This window comes from Balaenoptera ricei, chromosome 3, assembly GCF_028023285.1.
Source record: "Balaenoptera ricei isolate mBalRic1 chromosome 3, mBalRic1.hap2, whole genome shotgun sequence".
Taxonomy (NCBI): domain Eukaryota; kingdom Metazoa; phylum Chordata; class Mammalia; order Artiodactyla; family Balaenopteridae; genus Balaenoptera; species Balaenoptera ricei.
The window spans coordinates 142805244-142827536 of record NC_082641.1 but is presented as its reverse complement, the minus strand read 5'-3'; the positions used below and the strand labels follow the sequence as shown (position 1 = coordinate 142827536).

The 22293-nt window shown below is 35.3% G+C and overlaps 1 protein-coding gene across 2 annotated transcripts in view; it reads right to left on the bottom strand.

Annotated features, from left to right (window-relative positions):
* The window catches only part of HMMR (hyaluronan mediated motility receptor), a 28793-nt gene extending 6777 nt beyond the window's left edge, over positions 1 to 22016 (bottom strand). Inside the window, exons 1-12 of one of the 2 annotated variants that reach the window (XM_059919614.1) lie at positions 21971 to 22016; positions 18608 to 18706; positions 18073 to 18152; positions 15731 to 15778; positions 12523 to 12711; positions 11401 to 11487; positions 11212 to 11312; positions 9169 to 9243; positions 8856 to 9034; positions 8241 to 8389; positions 6543 to 6757; positions 3544 to 3660 (exon numbers count right to left, since the gene is read on the bottom strand). In XM_059919614.1, coding sequence (XP_059775597.1) covers positions 3544 to 3660; positions 6543 to 6757; positions 8241 to 8389; positions 8856 to 9034; positions 9169 to 9243; positions 11212 to 11312; positions 11401 to 11487; positions 12523 to 12711; positions 15731 to 15778; positions 18073 to 18152; positions 18608 to 18706; positions 21971 to 22016 — 1385 coding nt within the window. The remainder of the gene's footprint in view (positions 1 to 3543; positions 3661 to 6542; positions 6758 to 8240; positions 8390 to 8855; positions 9035 to 9168; positions 9244 to 11211; positions 11313 to 11400; positions 11488 to 12522; positions 12712 to 15730; positions 15779 to 18072; positions 18153 to 18607; positions 18707 to 21970) is intronic. The other variant, XM_059919615.1, reaches the window with a different exon arrangement.
* Between the last annotated feature and the right edge of the window lie 277 nt (positions 22017 to 22293).

Below are 22293 nucleotides of genomic sequence, written 5' to 3'. Positions count from 1 at the left end.
GGAGAAGGGGAGAGAAAATGATCAAGATGACTCTAAGATTTACGGAACGAGAAGCTCGGAAGATGGAGATGTCACTGACTGACATCAACAAGAAGGAGAAACTAGAGGGAGAAAGAGGTAGAAAGGAGATCAAGAGCTGTTTTGGTCAGGTTAATGTTAGACGATAGTGAGATATCTACTTGCAGAAGTCAAGTAGGCAGCTGGATATATGGGTAGGAAGCAGAAAGGACAGGTCTGATTTGAAGAAATAAATTTTAATGCTATTAGCATACTGATGGTGAGTGACATCATAGAATGGTTGAAAACTTCTTAAGGCAGTATTTTTTAAAATAGCAAGAAGGGAAATTGCTTTCAGGGTTGAGAACAGCACTAAAAATTATATATATATTTATATATATTTAATTTATATAATTTATATTCATGTTGACATGCGTAAATTATAATTAAAATATATATACTCACATACATTATGTGTGTGTGTGTATACATATATGTATGTCATAATATATCAGATGTAGGAACAGGTCACTGGGGAAAGAAGGTACTGGTCAATGAATGGGTTCTAGGCAATTGATTATCCATATGGGAAAACAAAAGTAAATTTTATCCCTTTATCACTACACATACAGAAATCAGTTCTAGGTGGAAAAATGAAAAGTGAAACTTTGGAACTTTTAGAAAAAAGAATAGGTGAATATCTTTGTGTTCTTGGGATAGAAAGAAGTTTTGGATGTGAAAGTGTTCACATAAAAATTTGTAAACTTAAGCACATTAAAATCAAGAATTTCTATTCATCAGAAGAAACCATAGGCACTTCCCTGATGGTCCAGTGGTAAAGAACCCGCCTTCCAATGCAGCGGCCTCGGGTTCGATCCCTGGTCAGGGAACTAAGATCCCATATGCTGCGGGGCAACTAAGCCCGAGTGCCACAACTACTGAGCTCGCACGCCTCAACAAGAGAGCCTGTGTGCCGCAAACTACAGAGCCCACGTACTCTGGAGCCCGCACTCCACAACTATAGAGCCCACCCACCCTGCAGCCCGGGCACCGCAACTAGAGAGAGAAAACCTGCACACCAAACTAGAGAGAAGCCCGAGCGCTGCGACAAAGAGACCACATGCCGCAATGAAAGATCCCACATGCCCCAATGAAGATCCTGCGTGCTGCACCTAAGACCTGATGCAGCCAAAAAAATATAGAAAAACAGTAGATAATCAGCAAGGACCTATGTATACCAAGGAGGTCTATCAACACTCTGTAATAACCTACGTGGGAAGAGAATCTGAAGACGAATAGATATATGTATATGTATAACAGAAAAAGATACTGTACACCTACAACATACACAATATTGTATATAAATGTTACCCCCCCAAAAATAAAAATTAATAAAAAAAGAGGTAGTGAGACACAAGCTTTAAAAAAAAAAAAAAAGAAGAAACCATAAAGAAAGTAAAAAGACAAGCCACACTTTGCGAGAAGATATTTGCAACCCATATCGCTGATAAAAACTACAAATCAATGAAGAAAAGAAATGAAATGAGAGAGAAATGAAAAAAAGTCACATACAAGCCTGTTACAGAAATGGAAAGATAAATTATCCATAAGAAAAAGCTCTTTTACACTTATTACACTGGCAAAACTTATGAAGTCTGACAAGTTTTGGAGGGGAGATAGATCATTGAGAACTCACACATCACTAGTGGGAGTGTAGATTTTCACACCCACTTTGTAAAGTGATTGGGCATTAAATTTTAAAGTTGAACATTCACTTAAATATTACTTTAGATAAATTCTTACACATGTATACTAGGAGACCACAAGAATATTAATAGAGTACTATTAATAAAATGAAAGAAATGGGAAACAACCCAAAAGCCCAAACGGAGAATGGATAAATAGTGGTAGATTGATAAAATCAAATATTCTATAACAGTGACCATGAATGAACTATAGCCTCAGGCAACACTATGATTCAATCCTAGAAACATACATAACGCAGAGTGAAAAGGCAAGTCCCAGGATATGGCATACACTACATGACATTTTTGGTGAAGTTCAGGAAAAAACAAAATTAGATAATATATTATTCATATGGATATACATGCTATAAAATTATACACAGGAAAAAAAGCAAGGAAATAATCAATGTAGACTCTGAGATGGTGTTATCTGTCGGCGGAAAGCATGAAGGCATGAAGATGCGATAGTGGAAGAACTCATATATATACCGAGCGGCTGAAAATCTTTTAGCCTGTAGGTTGTCTTCTATGAGCTCATGCACGTTAATTTTACCTTTATGCTTTATAATTTATGTATACATTGTATATCTTTTCTATTTATTGAACATACTAAAATAGACAAAGAAGAGCCCTTCCCCCCAAATTATATAAAGTAAATAAGTAAAAATGTTAACGTTAATATACTCTTAGTGTGAGACTGTGTGATGTATTGGTATTTGTTGTATTATCCTTTGCAATTTGTAGTCCCCTCCAAAATAAACTTTAAAAAAAGGGAAAATAACAAGTGAGAAAAATAGGAAGTAAAGAAGTGGATACAGTATATAATCTCCTATCAAGAAGATGGGCTATGAGATGCAAACTATTATATATAGGATGGAGCAACAACAAGGTCCTACTGTATAGCACAGGGAACTATATTCAATATCCTGTGACAAGCAAGCCATAATGGAAAAGAATATGAAAAGGAATGTATATATATGTATAACTAAATCACTTTGCAATACAGCAGAAATTAACACAACACTGTAAATCAACTATATTTCAATAAATTAAAAAAAAAAAAAGAAGAAGATGGGGGGAATTCGCTGGTGGTCCAGTGGTTGGTTGGGACTCCACGCTTCCACTGCAGGGGGCACGGGTTCGATCCCTGGTCGGGGGAACTAAGATCTCACAAACTGCATGGCCAAAAAAAAAAAAGGGCTATGAAGAGGAGTAGAATTTTGGGGTAAGAAGGGTGCTGGGAGTGACAGGTGTTATTGGATAACTGCAGAAGGAAGTGGGGGGTAAACAGAGAGTTTTTAAAAATGTATTTTAAAGATGAAGGCACATTAACATGTTTTAATATTGACTGGAAAAATTCTAGAAGAAAGGCTGAAAATTATGAGACAAGGGATAAATGATAGCATGAGGTCACTGAAGGTTAAAGTAATTAGATACTTCATCTGTAATAACTGGGAGGAAGATGGGATGAGCATAGATGTAGATGCGTTTACAGGTTTGATGAAGGGGAAATAAAAGCTTTAGGATTCTTCATGAGGAAAATGATGACATCAGGAGAGTCAGACAGAAGTGCCAAAGGTCTGAGAATGCATGAAATTTGAAGTGGGTAGTGGGAAAGGGAAATTACTATATATTCTAAGATACGAGGTAACATTAAATGCCCATTTATGATTGGATACTATGGAATTTAAAGTAATACCAATTGTTTTATTCTTGTGATTGTTTTGTTGACAGATGTTCCTACGTAAACACCCCTCCTTGCTCATGTGTGTTCGAGAGTGCAGTCTCCCCATACAAATACCTTTCAAATTGAGCGGTAACATCTCCCAGGCTCTGCACTGTACTGTTATACCTTTCCTGCAAAAGCAGTGTGGCCTGAGCGTGAGCAGCGTTACTTTTCTCCAGTTCAGCTTCTTTCCTAAGAAAAAGGAACAGTTAAAAGACAAAATGCTAACTGCAAATCATTAGTCTCAGAAAGAGACTAGGATGTACCTTTGACACTGTGAATCATATATCCCATATCTTCATGTTTATGTCAGATACTGGCAGCTTAGACCTAAATTTATGACCTACATCTAATAGCCTGTTCATTTACATACAGCTTCATTTTATCTTTCCTGCTTTTATTTTACTTCTGTTTTCATCCTAATTTACTTATTTATCATTTCATATCATACATACTTAGGTAGGTAGTTTAAACACTTTTTTGGAAGAAAGTAGATTAAAAAGACTCTGAAACAGAATCTTGATAGCAGCCAAAACTAAAGAATGTGAAGGACTACCAGTTAAAAAGCACTAGGGTTGAATGAAATTTAATTCTCTGCACTTAGACATTTAAGGAACACTAGGTACAGTTAAATTAACTTCATTTTAACAGTTCTTTTGAAAAAAGAGTTACGGAACTATGTAGATTTATTTTGATTATACCAATTACCCACATAATAAATTGTTAATTATCCAAAGATTCAACAACTTATTTAGTGGACTATTTTGAATAGACAGAATGGCTTTTAAGACATCTTTATAAATATATACTACAAATCTATAGATTTTTAAAAATATTAATGTTACATATTACCACAACGGTGATACAACTTTTTTGATAGGCATATGAGCTTATAAGAGATCTTTTAAAGAACTAATAAAAACTGTAAGTAAGAAGCATTATTCACTTACAGACTAAGTTGGACACTGAGACAAGATAGTTGGTCAAATTCATTCTGTAATGAGTATAGTGTTTAAAAAATATATACCACAGCTAAAAGCAATCAACTAGTACTAAAGGGTTTATAATAAAAATATTCTCTTTCCTGCCCCCTAGAGGAATCATTGTCAACTTCTAAGTTTTTCTCTTAAGCTTGAAATTTCCAGGCTGGAAAGAACCTTAGAAATGATCTCATAAAACTCCTTTATTTTATATCTAATGAAACAGAAAATAAATTAAGATTGTCTTGCTCAGAATCACACAACTAGTTAACAGATCTAGGAATAAAATCCTTATCTCCTGACCTCTGGACTGAGTTCTTTGAGTTGGAATAAATGAGTATCTCATCTTTCTTTCCTAAACTGACATCATCCACTCAAGTTTCTTGTTCCCTGGGGCTGGTTGCAGTATAGAACAATCCCCCTAAGTACACTTTGGTAGTGTTCCCCAAAATGCAAGCATAGATAAAACTTTGGTGTTTTTTAAATCAGTAACAACTAAAAGAAAACTGAAAAGGGATTAATAACAAAAGTACCTAATAAGAGATAGATACACACTTGTGAAATAAGTGGCAATTCTGTAGCTTTATGTCTAGTACATGGTTCCTTGCTAGAAAATGTTTTACTGCTGAAATCCCAAGGATTCAAATATTTATTCACAAATTGAACTCAAGAATCAACCCAGATATTTTTGTTTTGTTTTTATACCTTCTGTATTTATTAGCTGACTCTCTTCTTTTTTTTTTTTTAACAACTTAAACTTTTTATTTTTATTTTATTTTTTTTATTTATTTTGGTTGTGCCGGGTCTTAGTTGCGGCAGGTGGGCTCCTTTGTTGCAGGTTGTTAGTTGCGGCATGCACATCCTTAGTTGTGGCATGTGAATTCTTAGTTGCAGCACGCATGTGGGATCTAATACCCTGACCAGGGATCGAACCCCTGTCCCCTGCATTGGAAGGTGGGTTCTTAACCACTGCGCCACCAGGGAAGTCCCTAAACCCATTTAAATAAATGTAGTGGAGAAGGACCTATAATGTGATGAAAATAATGTGGAATAAGAGTTTAAAAAAAAAAAAAAAAGCATGAGATCTTAGGCTTTCTACTTTTTTTTTTTTTTTAAATCCACTAGCTTTGTCTACCTGAAATTGTCCTCCTCCTCTTTCTGGCTTTGGAGACTGAGGTTATTTATTTACTTATTTTTTTATAAATTTATTTATTTTATTTTTGGCTGCACTGGGTCTTTGTTACTGCGCGCGGGCTTTCTCTGGTTGTGGCGAGCGGGGGCTGCTCTTTGCTGAGGTGCGCAGGCTTCTCACTGTGGTGGCTTCTCTTGTTGCAGAGCACAGGCTCTAGGTGCCCGGGCTTCAGTATTTTTGGCACTTGGGCTCAGTAGTTGTGGCTCACAGGCTCTAGAGCGCAGGCTCAGTAGTTGTGGCGCACGGGCTTAGTTGCTCCGCGGCATGTGGGATCTTCCTGGACCAGGGCTCGAACCCGTGTCCCCCGCAATGGCAGGCGGATTCCTAACCACTGTGCCACCAGGGAAGCCCCAGGCTTTCTACTTTTAATGACAAATTTTAAATTTTTGAATGTTTCCCAGTCCTGGTTGTTTTTCTCCCATTGTGCTTTTTGATTGTTACTTCTGAAGTGTTTGTGCTCCCTCAAAAGAGGTAATTAAAAGTATAACTTACACTATGATGCACATATGGACAAAAAATGGAAATGTTTCTTATTAAAGGGTGGGAATCTTATTATTTTGGGTATTTTTCTAAATCTGTTATCATTGTAATGTTAATGTCCAATAATTTTTAGAAAATATAAGAGCAGTATAGGAATCCAAAATTTTGGTTATTAAAACTCTCTTTAGTTAAACCTTGGGCCTTAAATAAAGAAAGGGCATGGCTTCTGACTTTGGCTATCATACTTGTTTATATGCACATCCTGTGCATGTACTTTACCTGTCTGTGTTTATCTCTTGTTTGTAAAATAATTCCAATCTCACCACTCACATGATTGGTGTGAGAATCCTGAGAGAATGTACTAGAAAACACTTGTTAACATCTGAAGTCATATATAAAAATGAAGTCTTATTAATACAAACCCTTTCAGCCTTTCTTCTAGGAGTTTTATTTCTTCACCTCTAGACCCTGATTCCTCTTCCAATTGCTTGACCAGGCTTTCAACTTGTTCCTCCTTTTGCTGTAATTTATCTAGCTCATCCAGTGCTTGCTTTAATTCTCCCTCAAAGAGATTCCTCTCTTTAACCATTTCCTCTTGAAAAGAACATAGCTTCTGTTGAAGACTAGAAGATAATTCCTGCATCCAAATAGAAAACCATCAAAACAATTTGAAAGCTTTTAAAAATTTAATAAATAATTAAATTTAATGATTTGTGAGGTTTTACTAAGGGCAAAAAAGAAGTACAGATGATGAAGTATGGACACTAAATTCAAGGGCCTCCAGGAAACTTGAAAAATAGAGAGATATCATATTCATTTTATCATGGATTATACCCTACACCTTGTTAACATTATGGTAAACGTTATTTCAGTCTTTTTTCCTACTCAACACACACACACACACACACACACACACACACACACTTAGAAAACTAAAATCATATTCTACAACTGACTTTTACCATTTTTCTCATATGATTTATATAAAAAGAGTACTATGATTTCAATGTTATATAAAATATTTTAATGTTATATAAGATGAGGAAATATGAATAAATAAATACAAGTAAATCACTTGTGAAAAAATTCTAACATTACAAATAAAATGAAAATTGCCTACTCGTATTCTAACCTTAGTTTTCCCATTCCAGAGATAACCACTAGTTTGGTATTCTATGCCTTATGGTCTTTTTCTATATATTTATATACTTAAAGTGTAAATGATATATACTGTGTATGCAAAGGTCATTTAAAATATCATAAAAATAGTAGTTGAGATCTTTTCAAGTCAATATATACAGATCTACTTAATTCCTTTGTTGTTGCAGATTGCCCAACGATATAATATTTCATGTGCATGTGAATGCCTGCTTGCCCAGCTCTCACCAATGTGTCATAGTAGTAAATGTTTTAATATGTGCCAATCTTGTAAGTGACAAAAACAAATTATTTTTATTTCTTGGATTACTACTAAGGTAGAGCATCTTCTCGTGTTTACAGGCTACCTGAATTTATTTATTTTTTAAATTTTTTTTATTTTTTGGCTGCACCATGCAGCTTGTGGGATCCTAGTTCCCCGACCAGGGATCGAACCGGGGCCCCCTGCAGTGGAAGCGTGGAGTCCTAATCACTGGACCGCCAGGGAATTTCCGAAGCTATCTGAATTTCTACTTCTAAGAGTTATCTATTTCCATCCTATGCCTATTTTTTTTTTTTTTTTAGTGAACTGTCTTTTTTTCCTCATTGATATGTAAAGTGTTCTTTATGTAATCTGCATTTAAAAAAACTGTCAGTTTCCTTTCTTGTCTAATTAGACACTCTTTTACCATAGAACTGTAAATGCCTATGTAGTAATCTAACACAAGAATGTGCTGAAAATTTTTTTAAAACAATTTCCTTATTTTGCTTCAACTGTTGCTTGAATTTTTTCACATTATGAATAACCCTGTGGTGAACAGCAGTTAAATATGTGGCATAGGCACGATTATTTCCTCAGGATAAGATTCTAGAAGTAAAACTGATGGATCAAAGGACATATACAATTTAAAGGTTTTCTGATACACAGGGAAATGTATTACCTAAAAGAAGCACTAGTGTTTTAAAACATTGTAGTAAACTACCTTCTCTTGTTGCAGAAGTGAATCAATTTGCAATACTTTTTGTTGTAGCTCTTCATGTTCTTGTTGCTCAAGAACAGACCTCTCTTTTAAGTTTTGCATCTCAGAGTTTAGATTTTCATCCTGTGCTCTGTCCCTATTGATGAGGTCTTCTAGAAAAGGGAGAACATTAACAATGCTGTAATTAGATACTAATATTAACTTTGAGAAACCCAGATTCCCATAATATCCCACTATACTGCTTTATAGCATGTTACAGAGATCGAGTATTTCCAAAGGGGGGAAAAATAACTCTGAAGTTGGTATGATTACTATATATAAAATAGTATGTATATTATATAATAAAACCCTCAAACCTAGTTCTATGTATCTACCAATTTTAAATGGCCACCCAATGGGGAAGTCAAGAACTGCACAACTACATATATTTCAATCAAGACAATATATTGAAATAAACAGATAACAAATATCATAAAAGACAAAAATTCCCAAACATAGAACAAAATTTTTGTTGTTTATATAATTATTTTAGAAAGTTGTTATAACATAGCAGTACTTTTAAAAAATATCATCGGTAGTACTTATCTAAAGAAAGAAGTACTATAAACAGTGTAATACCTTTTTCTTTTTCAAGCAGCTGGCATTTAGCATTCATGTCTTCTACTTGTTTAGACAATATAGCAACATTTTCCTCCAGAGACTGCTTAAGGCTTAAAACTTCATGATTCTTCTCTTTCAGATTTTCTTCTAACTGGGCAATGTCTAGCTTGTATTTTTCCACTTGATCTGATGCACAACTGCATTAAAACAAATTATGTTGAAGAGCACATCTATTTAAGCATAGGGAACATTAAATGAAAAGAGATGAAAATGATGTATTCATCACAGTTCAACAAAATAAAGTCCAATTTAAAACTACTCTTCATATTACCTTATTTCTTCGATGTATTCTAAAAGTTTTTCTGTTTCAGATTTTTCATCAATCTTTTCTTTCTCTATTGAAATACTAAAAAAAAATTGCACATATTAATATACACAATAATCACGCATAATGCTTACTCTGTACCAGATACTGTTATCTCAGGTAGGCTGACTCCAGAGTCCAAACTCCTAACCATTCACTTATGTGACCTCTCAAGTTGACAACTTAATATATGCAAATAGGAGGCTCAAGTTGTTTTTTTTTAAGTAAGAAAGCTTTCCAAATATATTCTGACAAAAGGGTTATGATGATGAGAGTCATCATCTGCAACACTCCAAGTGTAGCAGAAATCATCTTTTCTGTAGCTTTCCTAGCTTCCCCACCTCCCACACATACAAAACAGCATTTTGTGTGCCACAAAGCCTCTGTTCTAGGCTGCCTTATATTCAATTACTTATGTGTTTACCTCCTCCAAACACCACAATTTGAGAAACGGGCAAGCGACTTAAACAGACACTTTACAAAAGGATATATACGAATGGTCAATAAGCACATAAAAATATGCTCGACATTAATAACAACAAATTAAAATCACAAATGAGGGACTTCCCTGGTGGTGCAGTGGTTAAGAATCCGCCTGCCAATGCAGGGGACATGGGTTCGAGCCTTGGTCCGGGAAGATCCCACATGCCATGGAGCAACTAAGCCCGTGCGCCACAACTACTGAGCCTATGCGCCACAACTACTGAGCCCATATGCCACAACTACTGAAGCCTGTGCGCCTAGAGCCTGTGCTCTGCAACAAGAGAAGCCACCATAATGAGAAGCCCATGTGCCGCTATGAAGAGTAGCCCCCGCTCACTGCAACTAGAGAAAAGCCTACGTGCAGCAACGAAGACCCAATGCAGCTAAGAAAAAATAAAATAAATAAATTAAAATAAATAAATAAAATCACAATGAGATACTACTTCACATCCACTAGAAAGGCCGAAATCAAATAGATGACAACATCAAATGTTGATGAAGATATGGAACAGATGAAACTATCACACATTGTTAGGTGGGAGTGTAAAACAGCAAAACCACTTTGAGTGTTTTAAAAAACGTTATATGTATACAACCCTATGACACAGAAATTCCACTCCTAGATATTTACTCAGAGAAATAAAAGCCTGTGTCTACAAAAAGGCATATAGAGTAGACTTATTGATAATAGTCAAAAACTGGAAACCCAAGTATTGATCAATAGGAGAATAATAAACAAATGGAGGTATATTCATATAATGGAATACTACTCAGAAATGAAAGGAGCAAATTATAATACACACAACAGTATGGCTGAATCTCAAAAAATTATCTTAAACAAAAGAAGCCACATATACACACATATGCATGCATGTGGTAATAAATGTCCCCAAAAAGGCCAAACTAATTTATGATGATAGAAGTCAGAAAGTGATTGCAGGGGTACGGGGGCAGCCATGGGGGAGGAACAGGGGAGCAGGAAGGAGCATGAAGGAACTTTCTGAGGGGATGGCTACACTCTCTACCTTATTTGGGTGGTGGTTATACAGGTGTATACAATTGTCAAAAGTCACTAAACTGAATACTTACGATCTGTGCATTTTACTGTACACGAATTACAGCTGAGTAATAAAAAGAAGGCTAGGATTGTGCATTAATCACAGCTTCCTATACCAATACTTCTCAGTTTTGGTCTCACTACAACCTCCATAAGATTATGTTGTTAGAAAGACTATGAGTCTTTCCTCATCATTGATATAGAAGATGTACAAAAGTAATACATTCATACATCTTTCAGCATAAAATGTTTGGGAATGATTAGGGCTCAACTGTCACTTAGGAAGAGAAATAGGGCAAATAGAGGCAGGCAATGAGGTAAGTATGAAGGGAAGGTTAAAGTCTCAGTAAATAACTAGCCGAGAAAGGTAAATCAAAAATTGGTTACACACACACACACACACACACACACACACACACACACACACAAATTGGTTATACAAAGGAATCTCTTTCCTTTTAGTCACTCACAGTTTCCCCTCAAGTTGTGCTATTTTCTCCTGAGACTCTTCAAGATTCTTCTGGGTGACCTGCAGCTTCACCTCCATGCCTTCTTGCTTAGCCATCATGCTCTACACAACAGAAATATGTTTTAGGAAATGAGAACTTGTTCAGATCCCCCGTTCCAAACACAGCAAACTTACCAAAGGTATCACTCACCTTCATCTTTATTTCTCTTTTGTTTCTAAGTTTCATCAACTCAAGGCTTAGAATTCTCAAATTCTTCTGGTTACTATCATCAGAAAACTAAGTACAACAAACATAAAAAATCGAGAAATATTTTCTATTAAGTGCTGTAAAAAAAAATCACTTAAATATTGATTATCTATTATTGGGACTATTATTTGCCTACAACATACTCTGGTAGAGAAAAGAGCCAGGATTACTGGTTTTACACTGCTACTGTTCTTGTCTCTCCTTTTCCTTCATGTGGCTTTCTGGTCTACTTTTGAAATCAGCTTCAGTGGTCATTTATCTGTATATGCTAGAAAGTCCACTGTGTGGCTCTAAAACAAGCTTCTTGGAGAGAATTTCATAAAGTGTGTTTGCTTAGCAAAATGCATCTGCATTGTTTGGTCTACTTTGAAATATGCAGACTATAGGGTCCATCGCAGGTCTAATAAATCAGAATCTCCCTGAGTGGGGACCAGGAATCTGCTCCCTTCCCCGTGCTTAATTCTTACGCATCCTTACTCCCTTTGTAAGCAAAGAGCTCAGCACATTACAGGCCCTGAATAAATGACTCTTATTAAGCTGAACAGTGATTTACAGCTTCCTTCTACTTCTGTAAAAAAGCAAGACGACCATGTTAAGTCCTTTAAGATCATTAGTATATTAATATTGATAAATACAATTTATCTATTGAACACATTTAGTCCACACAATTATTCATTTCCCACTATATGTCCAAAAGGATTTGAGATGGAAGCTTGCTATTATGCTATTATTTATTTCAGAGAAAGATCTTTAAAGATACTTCTAGATGTAAATTCTGCAACATTTATTAGTGGCCTTATTTATTGGGGGTGACTTTGAAGAAGGTGAGAAAATGTCAGACATTAAAACAAAAAGTAAACTGTTTTGTTTATAACCTCTTATGTGCCAGGCACCAAAATAAAAAAGATGCAATAATAATTCCTACTGGAAGCAGCTTAATATTTAAAGTACATTTAGTGAAGGAAAATGACTAAACTAGGCCTAAAATTCCCAAACAGCTATATGAGGAAAAAAAACATGTTTATTATTTATTCAATTGTAAATATTATCATGAGGTTCAAATACCTTAGATTTTAGTAGCTCATTAGTCCTGGTTAATTCAATAAGCTGTTTTTCCAGTGAAGCATTACTTGCAGAGAGAGATGTTTTTTCCCTGACGGCAGCATTTAGCTTTGCTTCCATCTTCTCCAACTCAGCTTCCAGATCCTGGATCCGCTTGTCTTGAGCACCACGTTCCTGCACAAGAACACGAATCTGGACAGAAACAAGGTGATGAATGAATAATTCACTGATTACTGCCAACATAATCACTAAATGCTACTGATAATCAAAATATTAACGTTCTAGACAAACTTCTGATTGTGACATGATGCTCTTAGATATTCTTAGCTGTTTCAGCAATCATATTTATTTTATGACACATCTTGAAAAACTGTAAGCATTTTAAGAACAGAGGATTTGAACTGTCATAAACTTCTAGGTGTAACTAAACTGTTTATTCACTTTTAAGGTATTTCTACCTATAAAAGTTCTTCCTTATTCTAGTTCTAATTATAGGAAGTCAAATTATAGCTTGCAATGCTAAATATCTTTTTCATTTCTGGGGAAGCAGAACTGGGCTTCTGAGTAGGATATGGTAGGCATCAGCAAGCCATCATTCCTGCTGCAATTACTGGGTAAAAACCAAAACCTAAATCAAAAACACATACTTGTCAACAGAAAATGTGGAAGCCAGAAGACAACGAAATGTGTAAAATGTATGCAGAAAATCTGCCAATCAAAAATTTTATTCTCAATGAAAATATCCTTTAAAAATATGAAGGTGACATACAGATGTTTTCAGAGGGGAAAAAAAAAAGGCTGAGAGTATCTGTCAACAGTAGAACTGCATAAGGAATTCTAAAGGAAGTTTTTCAGGCTGAAGGAAAGTGATCCCAGATGTTTGTAAGATATGCACTTTAAGGACATAGATAGATTGACAATAAAGGAAAATAAAGGAAAAGATTTACCATGTAAGCATTAAACAAAAGAAAGCTGGTATGGCTATGTTAATATCATACAAAGTAGACTTTAAGGCAAAAAATATTACTAGGAATAAAGAATTTTACGGGTAAAAGATTATTTCAAGAGGAAGACATAATCTTAAATTTGTTGTGCACAACAAAGTAATATCATAACTTCAAAATATACAAAGCAAAAACTGACAGAATTAAAAAGATAAATAGACTAATCCCCAGAGCTACAAATTTAAAAATACCTTTCTCAGTAACTGATAGAATAAGCAGACAAAAATATCAGTACAGATAAAGACCTGAAGAAAACTGTTAAACAGCTTGAACTAATTGTCATATATAGACCACTATAACCAACAAGTGCATATACATTTTTTTCTAGTGCACATAAAACATTTACCAAAATAGACTATTAGCTGGGTATAAAAGTATCAAGAAAGCACAGCTGCATTAAATCACATGAAAAGTATTTTCTACCCTTATTGGCTTTGTATTCATACTAATCTCAGTATTCTAAGCCAATTGCTTTAACTAAAAATATATCAAGCACCACTTATATATATAGCTGTGAACTAGATGCTAGGGACTGAACGAGCTTTAAGATTCCCTACCATAAGATTCTTTATGCCTACATTATTGGTTTAAAACCAATGTTGATAGCACAGCATAAAGCAGAAAAAAGGAGGCTGAGATTATCTACATCACACTTTTTTCAGCTAAAGAAACTTAAGCTCCAAAAAAGGACTGTAAACTCAAACGCCTACATGACCAAGCAGATAATATAAATAAGAGAGCCAGGCGAGGACTGACTGAGCAAATGTGGGGTCTAAAGAAGGCAACGGATGCGGAAACTGTGCTATCAGATCTTCTAATTTTGCAAGAGAAGTCAGAAATCTGAATTTGTTTTGCATGATATTTTACTTTTAAATATTGATAATTAATTCAAATTAATCAAACAAACAACAAATACTGTGGGGCTTAAATAAAATTGAGCTGTATTTGTCAAAAATTTCTATTCTAAAAGATTAAGTAACTGATACAAATTACCAGTTCTAATCCTGGCACTGCCACTCACTCACCAGCTATCTCATAGAGACTCAGAGACACTCAGTTATTATATATCTAAGTATTAACTCCTACATCATAGGCATGTATCCTCAATAAAATGATAGCCAATATTACTAAAATAAATACAAAAAGGATCAGAGCAACAAGGGCAAAGATTTGCAAAGTTATTTTGACATATTCTTGATCTTAAGCCAACATTTAACTGTAATCAATAGTAAGTTTTAATACGTCAAAAGAATATGTCTAGGGGACTTCCCTGGCGGTCCAGTGGTTAAGACTCCATGCTTCCAATGCAGGGGGCACAGGTTTGATCCCTGGTCGGGGAACTAAGATCCCACATGCTGTGTGGTGTGGTCAAAAAATATAAATAAATAAATAAATAGAAAATTCTTAAAAAAAAAAAAGAATATGTCTACTAGAAAGAGTTGCTCAGTAATGGAAACACAGAAAAAAAACTGCCAGAAAAGCAGAGCTGGCAGTGACCAGCCTCGCCCTGCTTAGGGAAGTAGGCAGGTTTTTTAGGTCAGCTTTGCTCAATAGAGATTTCTGCTACGATGGAAATGCACTGTGCAGTATGGTAGCCACTTACCACAAGTGCCTATTGAGCAGGTGAAATGTGACTAGTGGAACTGAAGAACTGAATTCTTAATTTTATTTAAATAGAGACACGCGGTGAATGGCTACTATATTGGATAGTACAGGCAGTAGGTCATTTTATCCTTGAGGAAGGCATATACCTATAGTGCAGAGATGCAGTAAGTTAGCACAACTCCATCACAATTCAAATAACCTGCTAGGATTTCATGCTCACCAAGTTTTCTAGCTAGTTACTGTCTTAACACATAGATTACTATATAGGAAGAGTGTATGCTATGAGTAAAGGTTAATATTTGATCCACGTACAGTTGTAATAAACTAACATATTGAGTTTTAGTTATCAGTTTTTCATGAAGTAGATTATCTTGAATCCGTCCCTTAGTACGCTAACAAATTGCATACCACATTGACAACCAAGCTGTAAAATATGGTATCCAAGCCAAGGATTGGTTACCCTGTAGGTACCGGCCTGGATGGTACATATGCCTCACTATGTGACTCCTCAAATAGCAACAGAATCCTTGTCTCTTAACTATGGGTAACTCTTTTTCCATGATATTGCACTTACTTTTCAGTAAGTTGAAAGTATTGCTTACCTCTTTTTCCAACATCTTCAAATCTTTTTCATTCTTTTGAGACTCTTTCTATTTGAAAATCAAAGAACAGAGACGATCAAATTTAAGTGCCACAAATACCATAGCCAAATTTGATTTTTAGTTATCAGAAAAGATTAAGGGTTCCAAACATTTCACTGACTCTATAAAATATTTTGTAGGTGACTTACCTAGCAAATGAAGGAAAAGTTTCTTCAAATCTTAAAATATTTCAGGCTTGAACATTTTTACCCCAATAGATGAGGCTTTTGCTAACAAGTCCACTGAAAAGAATAGGTCCTCTTTTCTAATGTTAAACAGCAATACATTTTAAATACTTAAGTATGCTATCTCAGAAAAAAAAAGACTCTTAAGAAGAAAAATCAGGGCTTTCCTGGTGGCTCAGTGGTTGGGAATCCGCCTGCCAATGCGGGGGGCGCGGGTTCGGATCCTGGTCCGGGGGGATCCCGCGTGACGCGGAGCAACTGAGCCCGTGCGCCGCAACTACTGAGCCTGCACTCTAGAGCGCGCGAGCCACAGCTGCTGAAGCCCACGTGCCGCGGCTGCTGGGGCCCGCGCGCCTAGAGCCTGTGCTCCGCACGGAGAGGCCACCGCAGTGGGAGGCCCGTGCACCGCAACGACGAAGAGTGGCCCCCTGATCGCCGCGGCTGGAGAAGGCCCGTGCGCAGAGGCGAGGACCCAATGCAGCCAAAAATAAATAAAATAAATTTATTAAAAGAAAAAAAAAAAAGAGAAATCAGCTTAAACTTAGATCCCAAATATGAAAAAAATCTACAAGTGCAAAAACATAAAGAAAAACTGAAATAATACAAACTGATTCTAATCTACTCATTGCCTTTATTCTCAATAAGATGTATTTTTACGTATCTTTTTATATCCAACAGCCTTTCTGAGATAATGGCCCAAAACAGAATATCTATCTTTTCCATCTAAAGATGGAAGAAAAGTCATAAACACCTTGAACAAAATGTGTTTCATATATTTCTAAGTTGGGGGAGGGCCACCAGTCTCATGTTTAATTTCACGCCTGATAGCATTTTCTACCAAGGAAGGCCTATTACGTAGGAGTTTTACACAAACTTGTTTGTAATTTAGTTTTAAATTTCAGAACTGTTTCTCCAAGAAATTCAAGTCAAGAAATTTACATCAATTTCCAAGAAAAGGGTATCTGTATCAGTGCTGCCCATAAAAATATAATGCAAGCTATGTACATATTTTCAAATTTTCTAGTAGCCATATTTAAAAGGTAAAATTTTTAATAATACATTTTACTTTACCCAAGATATCAAAAATATTATTTCAACATGTCATTAGTATAAAATTATTAACAAGATATTTTATATTTTTGGTACTAGGTCTTCAAAATTTGCTGTATATTTTACACTTACAGCACATCTCAATTCAGATGCTAAATTTTCATTAGAAATATCTATCTATATTTAGATTTCACAAAATATACAGATGAAAAAGTAGATTCACATACCCAAGTTATTCCAAAAACATTTAAGTTTTATAACAACAGAATCGAGTATCAGTTTTTAACTACCCATTAATTAAAATTAAATAATACTAAAAATTCAATTCTTCACTTTCAAGTGCTCAGTAGCCACACGTGGCTGATCACTTCCATATTGGACAACAGCTCTTTTTTTATAGAACAAGACACTTAGGTAATCGCCAAATTAATGAACAAGAATAAACTTAACTTACAGCTTTGATTTCCCAACTCTGAATCTTTTCACATTAAAATACCAAGTTGTACAACTTGGTACTTGGTACTTCCTTAAGGAAGTACAACTTGCTTTATGAACTAATGGAAACCGTAATAGTAGGCTCTTGCACAAGCTATAACATGAAGTTATTAAGAATTTAATCTCCTACCACTCTTTGGCAGTTTCTGAGTAGCAAACCTCTTTTAGGCATTAGAAGTTTTTTCCTTTATCTTCGCCAATATTTACTCTTCCACCAAAACAAACAAACAAAACCAGAACAACTCAAATTATGGTAACTAACAAATCAAAGCATTGCATAATTTTTAAAGCCTTACTAAGTATTATAAAATTTACCCAGCTATAGAAATGACTGAGAAATGGAGACCATTTTGTAATTCTGAACTAAGGGCACATTTAAACACAATATATTTAGTAATGACCCAGGCAGGTATGTAAAGCTTGCTAGAGTTCCAATGATAATGTTTTACTAATTTACAGATTTACCAATAACCTTAATTTATACACTTAACCCATTCTAGTCAAATATAGTACCTTTCAGAAATATTTTCATATTACAGTTTATAAACCAGCTAGAATATAAGAGCTCCTTACCTTTAATCCCGAAGTCTTAACTTTTCTTGATGAAGCAGGCAAGGTAGTATCTTTGTCAACATTAAGATTTTGTTGAGATTCTGCTATAAAACAAATTGTACAGATCATGGTTTGTGCTTACATATTTGAACCACAGACAAAACACAATTCCCAGATTTCTTATAGCAATATAAAGTTATTCTTTTCTTGATTGTACATTTTCAAATAATTAGTTGCACAATATTTTTTACACATCTCTTTCCTGATTTCCCTAATATTCTTTCTAATAGTCTCCAACAGAGAGTTAAAGTAACCGAAAAGGAAAACTACATATCTATGGCATCTTGCTTAATTTTCCTGGTTATATGACAGTGTAATGATGAAAGTGTTATTCTGAAGTTGACCCTTTTGTAAATCTATCAATTAAGAAAAATTAAATATAGGTGTAGCTTCACATTTTTAGAAATACTACAGCATCTTTAAATTTAAATACTGTTTTCTTAACTTCAAAATTTACAAGATCATATAACCATTATTTTATTTTGGGATCAATTACCTTTTTGGTTTTTAAACCTTTGTGACTTCCGAAAGGATACTGGTCCTTTTAATACTTCTGAAGTTTTAACATCATAAGCACCTGGAGATGGTGCACATCCTAGAGGAAACATAAAATATTAAAATCACATCTAATGTGACTTATGATCTTAAGTTAAAAACATGTCTTACAAATATTATATGATATTTATATGTGGAATCTAAAAATTAATACAAATGAATATATATGCAAAGCAGACACAGACTCACAGACATGGGAAACAAACTTATGGATACCAAAGGGGAGCAAGGGGGGAGGGACAAGTTAAGTGTATGGGATTAACACATACAAACTACTACACATGAAACAGATAAGCAACAAGGATCTCCTGTGTAGCACAGGGAATTATATTCAATATCTTATAATAACCTATAATAGAAAATAATCTGAAAAAAATATAATTGAATCACTTTGCTGTACACCTGAAACTAACACAATATTGTAAATCAACTATACTTCAGTTAAAAAAAAGTCATAGTAAAGTGAGTAATATAAATGTAAAAATACTATTAATAAATTGCTTCTTTTTCTAATTTAAAAAAATGATATAAATGAACTTACTTACAAAACAGAAAAAGACTCACAGATTTCAAAAACAAAGTTATGGTTACCAAAAGGGAAACATGGGGAGGAGGGATAAATTAGGAGCTTGGGATTAACATATACACACATACATATCTATATAAAATAGATAACCAACAAGACCTACTGTATGGCACATGAAACTCTGCTCAATATTCTGTAATAACCTATACGGGAAAAGAATCTAAAAAAGAATGAATATATGTGTATGTATAACTGAATCACTATGCTGTACACTTGAAACTAACACAACACTGTAAATCAACTATACTCCAATAAAATTTTTTAAAAAATTGCTTCCTTTGTTTTCAAATGTAAAAATAGCGCCCATTTGATATTAGGCTTCTCTGTGAAGAACAATATCATTATCTTCCCAAATGACCTTTATTTCAATTGGGTCAAAGGAACACAGACAACTGAGCAAAACAACAAAGACAGTTTTGGGATGAACATTGTGTCAGAACAAGCAATACAGCTTTGTTATTAAGGATTGAATATAAGAAATAAAATATTTGGAATCAACTCTACTCAGAGAGATTCACTGAGGTAACTATCACCAGATTTTAGAAATGAAGTTACTAAAAATGTCCAGCCCTCAAGATTTAGCTTGGAATAAAAATTTAGTGACAATCCATCTCTAATATCATTACACCAGAAAATTTATAAAGCCATGTTATGCAAAGTACAAACTACGCTAGACTATATTTCTATGTTCCAGCAATTTATACTGTATAACCTCATGTAACTGGAGTCCCAAATCGAAGGCATTTCAGAGTGCTTATGCAAAGCTGACTTGAGATCCGGCTCTTACTTACTTTAGATCTCAGCCTGGAGGTCGCCTCTTCCAGTTTTCTCCAAATCCCCAAATCAAGCTAGAAACTTCCATTCCACAGCAGCCTACGCATATTGTTACTATCACAGAACTTCTTGCAGTTTTGTAATGGGTTATAATAATGTACTTATCCATCTCCCACCTTAGACAAAACTGCTTGAAGTTAGGGACAGTCTCAATCATGTCCATTTCCTCAGTATTTAGCTCAGGGTTTGGCAGTGTGGCAAAGAAAACAGAAAGTTACTTGGGATGTGGGATTGGGAATAGAGTTTTGTATAGTAATCAGCTAGATGGATGTTCAAATCCAGCTTTGCCTGCCAATCAATAGATAATACTATATGCCAGGTACTTTGCAGTCATAGCGAGAAGATGATGAATAAGAACATTATACTCTCTCCTTTTCCAGTCTAGCTTTAAGACCCCTGGGAAGTTATTTCTATTTGAGATTGATTCTTCATTCACGAAACAGGAATAAAAAATAGTATCTACCTCACACTTTGGTTCTTAGGATTTCTGGAGTAATATGAGAAATCACTACAGTGCCACACACACACGCACACACACACACACACACAGCATCAAATAAATGGTAACTTATTACTCTTGAAACTATGAGCCTGAAATTTTGTGTAATTGGAAAAAGCAGTTTCATCTATTATAAAGCAAGCAAACAAATCTCCTTAAAAGATACACTGCTGACAGAACTTAGAGTAGGTTCTTTGAATGTCTGGAAAATTATATGGTTCTTGAGTCTTCTAATTAAAAAATATTCTTGTGCTGATGCATTTGCTCCCTTGGCCTTCCTTTGTGAGCAGAGGTCTTTTCCACTTGCATTTTAGCTAATAGAAATTAAGGTGTAATGAGTGACTGTTAAAAGTGTACATTATAAAGGACAAATCATGAGCTTTGATATTAAGCTCTGTCACTTACAGGCTGCTCAGTACAGTTACAAAACCCCTTAGTGTCCTCAGCTGTAAAATGAGGACAATATCAGTACCTGCCTCACCTGGCTGTTGGCAAGAATAAACCAGATCTAGTAGGGGAGACCTTAGCATAGTCCCTGCATACAGTGAGTAGTCACTAAATGATGAATGCCTTACCAACCACATGGAAGGCTTCATCGTTATTGTGCTTTTGCACCGCAGCGGTTAGGAGCACAGGATGGGTTCGTGGAGGCCTGGTTTCAAGCCCCAGTTCTGACAGTTTGGATTGTGTAACATTTAGCAAATAGTCTCCATCTCTTTATCAATAAAATAATGAATAATAGGGATTTGGGGGAAATAAAATAGAACTAATAATCTATGTAAAGACTTAGTGTGGTGCCTGGGGTACTGTCAAAATTAGCTCCCATTACTTCATCTATAGTGTTTTCAGTAAGTGCTACTGCCATAATTTTACACCCATAAACTGCCTTTACCAGTCTTCCTTCTTTTACGCCTGAATGGGATATCCAAAAGAAATCCACAAGTTCAAACCAAAAGCAACAGTAAAAAAAAAAAAAATATATATATATATATATATATATATATATATATATATATATATATATATATATTTTAACAGTGAGGCCTTCGGACTTGAGCAACAAATAGCTATCAATGCTTCCTAATTCCTATTCCCTTCCCTCTGCTTTAGTTTCTCCACAGCACTGTTTATTGGCTGCATTCTCCAACTGAAGGTAAGCTTCATGGAGCAGGGATTTTGCTTCGCTCGCTGTTGTAAACTTATCATTCTGAATAGTGCTTGGCATGTAGTAAAACCTTAGCATGTGTTTCAGGAAAATGAATCAATTAAGTGAGCCCCATCCCAGCCCTAAAAATCGCCTTCTATTTGCCTCTGATGAAGGGAACCAAGAGGGGCAAGGGGCGTGAGAGCATCTTCTGTCCCCCAGATCCCTTCCCCGTACGCACCAGAAGGGTCATTGAATCGTTTCAGGGGCGCCTTAGAAAAGGACATGCTGACGACCAGCTGCACAAAACCGAAGGTTTCTAAGGTGCTCCTCGGCAACTTCCTGCGGCTTGTTAGGCCCTATTCGCTTCAAATTCAAATCTCCCTGCTTATTCCCCGCCCACCCAACTTTAACCAATCGGAAAGCCAAAGTCTTGGGCACAGCAATCCAGGACGGGAACATCCATAGAGCATGCGTACTCGGTTCTTGCAGCGTCCAATTAGGTGATCTGTTTAGGTTACTATCCAATAGGAGACTATTACTGTCTCCTCTCGCCCCTCCCCC